Genomic DNA, 6703 nt, shown 5'->3' with positions numbered 1-6703 from the left:
GTAATGAATCTTGAAATACTACAACAACAACTACAACAATAACAACATCAAAATATACGCAGTATAATCCCACAAGTAAGGTTTGAGAACTGTAGTATATACGTAGACTTTATCCATACCTTGTGGAGGTAGAGAGACTGTTCCGAAGACACTTGGCTCAAGGAGAAATGAAAAACAGTAGCAACAAACAGTAACAATAGCGATATAATAAGATAAGTAAAGCTGGAAATACTATTCCCATAAAATGGTTTTCAGCCTTAAAATATCATAGTATAAAAACATGATCAACATTCAGCCAAAATAATAGAAATCATAAAACATTTAGCGAAAGCTTTCGCACGCTGTGACTTAGACATCAAGAGCTACTAACAACTCCTTGGAAAAAGACAACTACAATCTTAACATTCTCTATAAAAGCTACAAAAACCAGTTTCAAACATAAAGTAACAGCAAGGTATGTCGCAATCGAATCAAATGATAGGGGCCAAATGTTATCAATATGAAAAGACAACTGAAGCGTGTGCAGAGGATCTTGGAAAGCTTTGGAACTCCTGTGCCATTTTAACATAATCCGGAGGCACATCTCTCCCTCTCAATTTGGCTGCAATGACGAACTTTTCTAACACTGTTGCCTTCTTGAGAATATATTTTATATATGGCAGTATAGACTTCTCTCCACTTAGTGTTCCATCAAAGTTAATGATCTTGATGGTCTTTAAATATAGCAATGAGCTGTTAAAATTATATGTCTCAAACCTCTTGCACTGTTCATCCTCATTTGTGTACTTTGACAGTACCTCCTGCAGGAAAAAATCTGCTATATTAACCGTTTATTCTCCTTAGATGGACGTAGAAATCCAAGGAGTTGATTGTGAATAAAATAAAAAGGTGATGAATTTCTAGATTCAAGGAACATGTCAAGTGCTTCGCAAATGTTACAAAGTGGTACATGCAAACAAGAAAAAAGATGTTTCAAAGCTTCATTGAAGCCAATCCTTTATCTCCTAGCATGAAGGTGAGTACTGAGTGCTATCCTCCCCTATAACTACAAAAAAGTTGGCTGTCGAACTTGCTTACTCATAGAATCATTTTTGATAGTAACAATATGAAATTTCTCAATCTAAGCAACTCAAGCATAATATTAGTTATATAAAAAATAAAAAGAATAATAAGCAAACTGCGGCAGCAGATTTAGCAAAGAGAATCCATCAACTTTCAAGACTATAACGCAGATTCTGAAATCCTTGCAAAAAGAGCATTCAAATGAAATTTCCAGAATTTGAACTATGCATTACCTGGAGCAATCTCTGTGAATACATTGAGAAATACTCACCTTAATGGACAAGCGCTGTTGTAAAATATTGCAAACCACATCAAGGATGCGTAAAACTAAAAACGAATGGCAATTGCAGACAAGGACAATGTGGAGCAGATACAAAGCGAGGAACTGTTCACATAAGCACTCACTAGGCCATGGAACAAACAATACGGCTGAAGCATTTGCACTTTCCTATGGGCTTAGAAGTTGTCCTAAAAATGGTCTTAGAAACATTTGGGTGGAAACCGACTCTTAACTTATTGTGAATGCTGTTAAGGGAGTTGCAAAACCTTCTTGGCACAATGAACCTATTATGGAAGAGATTATAAAGTTGAATTAAGGTAAAGACGCCAAGGTGTGGCTGATTCTTTAGCTGGATAGAGCCACCAATTGGACGCAGAGAAGAAAATTTTCAGCTTTCACTTACTACCAAGAGAAGCTAGAGAAAAATGATGAGAACAGAGCAATACCAAAAACGCTAATAATTCTTTGCTGTCCCCCAACATATAGGAGTTGCAACTGGATGTTTGACAACAAGTTGGAGACTATTTAAACCACAGAATTTTTTAAGGCAAAAGGAGGAATATATATAGCCTTAAGTTTAGTTGTATTTCCTTGCTAGTTTTTTGGCCTATGTAGATAATGTAGATTCCTTGTTAGATATGATCAGGGAGTTGCACAATGTGTAAATTTAGACGCACTTTCTTAGTGTCGTCCTTTCCATTTATGAAATTTACCTTACATATAAATAAATAAAAAGAAGTTGGCTACATGGTTCAGTCTATTCATAAGAGTTCCAGCTCTAAATTCAAACACATAGCAATACAAAGATGCAAATAATTCTTGTGTTCTCCAAAGATGGGAGAACAAACAGAAAGTCTTGAGCTTAAAGACAAATGATGAGAACAGAGCTGAACTAGTAAAATAATTTCTAAAAACCCATTAATTCAAACCGGATGAAAACATATACTGAGTAATAGTAATCTCCACAACTCACAATAAGGCAAAAAGTTGAAATCATGGACAAACAAAAAAGGAAATATCCAAACCTGAAGAGGAAATAGAAGTCATTTCACAAATTGTAACCAAACCGTTCAAAATGTCAGCCTTTTCATCACTGATCACAAGTTTAACTCACTACTAGGGGTGTCAAACGGGCGGGGCGGATATAGACGAGTCGAAAGCAGATAATGCAAAAACAGATAAATTATCCATGACTTCTTGAATATGATCACTTTTGGAAGAATTCCTAGTCTCCCAAAATTTTGAGGAACCCCAATTTTGAGGCCTTGCTAATGTAAAAGTAAAACACATTGGTTACCCATTTTCTAATAATAAGGTTTTTATCCATATTTGACTTGTTTCTAATAAGTTCATTATCCAACCAATTTTTTAATGGATAGTATGGGTGGATAACTGTTTTCTTTTAACCATTTTGCCACCCCTACTCACTACCAAGAGGTACAAGTGGAAGCTCCCTTCCTTCAGTTCAAAAGAAAGCCCAAAGCTTACCTCCAATTATGCAACAAGATGAACTTCCCAGTTAGATTTTTCTTGTGAGTTCACATGTCCCTTGAGAATACTCATATTTTCTCCACAGTTAGAAGCTATTGCTGTAAAGCTTATCAAGTACTTAAGCTAGTTATATTTCACATCGTAAACAGGAGTCCAATCACTTTTTTTGCTTACACATTTGGGGCTTAAATCTGATACTTCTGTCAAACATTGAACCTTTCTCAATCTTCTTTTGAGGGTTGAACAGTTCAATTTCTACCTTTTTTTTTGAAAAGGTAAAGCAGTCAAGTCTGCCTCTTTGTAACCTTCTTATCATTATATATGATAATTTTTTTTCCCTAAAGTACTTGAGATTAGAAATGTGTTAATATGTAACATATTCTTCTTCCACTAGTAGTTGTTTGGTATTGATAACAAGAACTAACAAAAATAAAGGTCTAATAGAATAATAAAGTATTGGATTTTGCATTTGCTACTGCTGATATTTGATTTACTAGAATAATAAGTAGTTTAGTCATGGGGGGGGGGGGTCTTTGTTTAAATTTAAATCTAATAGGATAAGTTAGTTGAGATAGTTTAGGTTTTTGAATTTGAATATTTATTCTCCTGATTATCTGCAGATTCTGTTTTTAAATTGGCTATTTAAAGCCTTGTTAAGCTTAATAAAATTATTGAGAGACATTTTTCAATCAATACTTTAAATCTTTTTGCTGCCTCATCTGTTAAAAAACCAACAGCTACAAAAAAATTGACTGTAGAACTGGACGCATGAAAGAAGAATTTTGACAGTGACAACATGAAATTTCTATCAAAGCAACTCAAGTTGAACTATTTTCTTGAGGAAAATAAATTGAGAGAACAAAAAAGTTCCGATGCACACCGTACACAAAAAAGCAACAATAAGCATGCAGCTGCAGAAGATTTAACGGGACTAGAAAAGCAGAATTTGAACTATACATTACCTGGAGAATTTCTGTGAACATATAGAGAACTACTCACCTCGATGGACAACCACTATAATAAAATGGTGCAAACTTGATCTAGGATTGGTAGAACTAAACACGGATGGCAGTTGCAGACACGGACACTGTGGATCAGGTGGCATAATGAGTAACCCTTCTGGTGATATTATTTATTTCATATGCAGTCCCACTAGGCAATGGAACAAACAAACAATATGCTAAGCATTTGCACTTCCCTATGAGCTTAAATGGTGTCTTGAACGTTGTATTAGAAATATTTGGTGGACGATGACCCTTTACTTATTGTGAATGTGTCAAGGGAGTTGCAAAAATTTCTTGGCGTTATTAACCTATTGTTGAAGATACTAAAGAGATGATTCAAGTGAGACACTTGTTGCAGAGAAGAAAATTTTCAGCTTTATGTCACTATAAAGAGAAGCTACAGGGCACTTAAGGGTTGACAACTGTCAGCTCCCTTCCTTCAGAATTTGACAGAAAGTGCAAGCTTACCTCCAATAATGCAACAAGATGAACTTCCTAGTTAGATCCTTTTGTGACCTCACTTTTTCGTTTTTAGGTTCTTATGGAAACAATGTACAGGGGAGCAAATCTCCAAAGGTTAGAAGCAATAACCATTGGACCTTTTCAATCTTCTCTTTACTTGAGGATTGAACTGGTTGTATTTACCTTTCTTTAAAGAAGTAAGCCAGTCAAGTCCGCCTCTTTGTAACTTTTTGTCATTATCTATGAAAAATGCCAAGTATGTGGTTTAAACTTAAAAAAAGAGGACGTAAAAAAAGGTTTAAGAGTTTTTTCCTAAAGTACGTAAGATCAGAAATATGTTGATATACATTGTCTTCTCTTTCCACTAATAGTTGTTTGACATTGATAACATGAAGTAACAAAAATAAAGGTCTAAAGGAAACTTACTCTTGGCCTGTCATCGCCCCAGTCAATGACCAATGTCTCAAGATCTGATGAACTCTGTAGAATGCTGCAAATTCCAGGGAAGTCCAATGATTCCAAGTCTGCGTTAAGCTTTAAGAATTTCCGGCTTGATGGCGGAGACTGCCACCCTTTCAACTCCAATATGGAAAGGCACTTATAAACCAAATAGATAAACCACAATATGTCAAAATAAGGAAATGCGACATAGTTATCAAATCAAATGGAAATTGTTGAATAATTCATAAAAACAACTTGGACTATGCGACTGTTTTTCCACATCAAAGAGTTCAAGGTTGGTTTGGAAATCCGAAGATGGACTTTTCAAAATTTCAAAAAACCTGTTCACATGACTTAAAGAGTATGATCAATGTAAAACAATCCCAATTTAATTCAAAAAACCTGTTCTTTCCATAGCAAACATTTTACTATCGCAGTTCATCATCTAAGATTTTGTTCAAAAGGTCTTATTTCAATCACCTAACACTGTCCAACCAAATTGGCCATGAGAATGTAATTCTTTAGTACCTAACTGGTTACCCGATTATCCTAAGTAATGGCTTGTTAATGTTATTAAGCGGATGATTCAATATCAAATAAAAAGTCCCAAAACAACAACAAAAAATTATCTGAATTTTGGATAGTGAAGTATGACTAAACCTCAATGCACCAAAGTATGACTAAACCTCAATGCACCAAGGACCCAATTCAAGATTCTCGACATGGGCAACACTGTGAAGAAGTTCCTTCAAATAGTTACACTCCTTCTCCAAGTCGTGATTCCCAAAATCAAAAGTTAAACGAAGGACTGCAGTGACAAGTGAAGCCACATTTCCCTGCCGGATACGTATCTCATTGCAGTACCCCAAAAGTTGCAAATTTTGAATAAAAGGGGCTAATATTTCGAGCCAAAGGTCAGGATTCTCATTTATGTAATCTTGTATGCTCAATCCTCTCAGCTTCACAGAGCTGATTTCCAAACGATGAATGCCCGAAACACTATCCAGTTCCAAGCACTCCAAGTTAGGGCAACCAGATAATACCTTTTCCATTACACCATCAGTCAAAGGCAAGGACACAAGTGAAAGAGAAACGAGACTACTCCAATAAACACTACCAGTAGGGTTGAGTTGGCAGTACCGTAAAGCCAAATCCCTCAATGAATTATTTTTATATGCAAATTGAGGAAACTCATATCTTTGGTGATTTGTATTGATAATTCCAAGTGCAAAACTTTCAACATTAGCAACTTTAATTGCAAAATGTACCCATAAATCAATATCTTTAGAAAAACGATCCTCGTACCTAAGGCGCCAGACCCAGAATTTCTGGATTTTCTCGCAATTCCTCCAATAATAAGCTCTCTATGGGTGGAAGCCAAGTAAAAGAGATTGTCATTTTCGCTTCCACCAATTGGGAAGTGGAAATCGAGTGATATTGGAACAGACATCCAAAGAAACCTCCATTTTCTGGATAATACACTGGTTCTTACAACTGCTTTACTGTTCGACAACATAGAGAGAATGTGGAGTAGAATCGGGTCGGGTAAATCGCTGAGCCAATCTCGGTCTCCTCTCGCCATGACTTTCCTCTTCATTTCCATGGCGTACAACTTTCAGTTACAGTTTGGTAAAGTAATTTGAGTGTAACTTAGGTCAGTTTGGCAACTTAAATGAGATAATATCAAAATTTAGCATAACACAAAAGTACCTTTTTTAGTTTATTGGTATGATAAAGTCATGATAAATATTAGAGACCTAAATATAATTGTTGTTATAAAATAAAGACGGTAAAGTAAAGACAAGTATAGAGAGAAATTGGTATATTATTCAACTTCAAATTCATGTACATAATGAACTGAAAAGTCCTCTATTTATAGAAGAAAGGAAGCAGCTGCAAGGCTTTTCAGGAAGCAGCTGCAAGGCTTTTCTTTAGCTGCTTGTAAGCTGTCTGCATGAGCTGC

General features: G+C 35.5%; 1 protein-coding gene across 3 annotated transcripts; it reads right to left on the bottom strand.

Annotated features, from left to right (window-relative positions):
• Positions 1-223: 223 nt before the first annotated feature.
• Positions 224-5939, bottom strand: LOC104101973 (putative F-box/LRR-repeat protein At3g18150). Of its 3 annotated transcripts, XM_070191605.1 has the most exons (4): positions 5427-5939; positions 4726-4896; positions 4483-4539; positions 713-800 (listed from the first exon to the last, which is right to left on the bottom strand). In XM_070191605.1, the coding sequence occupies exons 1-3, from the start codon at positions 5790-5792 to the stop codon at positions 4489-4491; spliced, it is 588 nt and encodes a 195-aa protein (XP_070047706.1). In that variant the 5' UTR covers positions 5793-5939; the 3' UTR covers positions 713-800; positions 4483-4488. The 3 variants fall into 3 exon arrangements, with proteins under 3 accessions (XP_018628220.1, XP_018628221.1, XP_070047706.1); XM_018772704.3 differs by lacking the exon at positions 4483-4539 and having other exon boundaries at positions 224-800; XM_018772705.3 differs by having other exon boundaries at positions 661-4539.
• Positions 5940-6703: the final 764 nt, after the last annotated feature.

The sequence above is a fragment of the Nicotiana tomentosiformis genome, chromosome 12 (genome assembly GCF_000390325.3).
Source record: "Nicotiana tomentosiformis chromosome 12, ASM39032v3, whole genome shotgun sequence".
In the NCBI taxonomy this organism is placed as follows: domain Eukaryota; kingdom Viridiplantae; phylum Streptophyta; class Magnoliopsida; order Solanales; family Solanaceae; genus Nicotiana; species Nicotiana tomentosiformis.
This window is presented reverse-complemented; position numbering and strand designations above follow the sequence as displayed.

What these genes read in the sequence shown, in the direction of transcription:
- LOC104101973 (XM_018772704.3), bottom strand. Translation starts at nt 5,792, where the DNA reads ATGGAAAAGGTATTATCTGGTTGCCCTAACTTGGAGTGCTTGGAACTG. An exon ending in TGGGTCCTTGGTGCATTGAG is followed by an intron (nt 4,897 to 5,426) that starts GTTTAGTCATAC and finishes TTGGTTTATAAG; the next exon opens with TGCCTTTCCATATTGGAGTT. An exon ending in GGGGCGATGACAGGCCAAGA is followed by an intron (nt 801 to 4,725) that starts GTAAGTTTCCTT and finishes TTTTTCCTGCAG; the next exon opens with GAGGTACTGTCAAAGTACAC.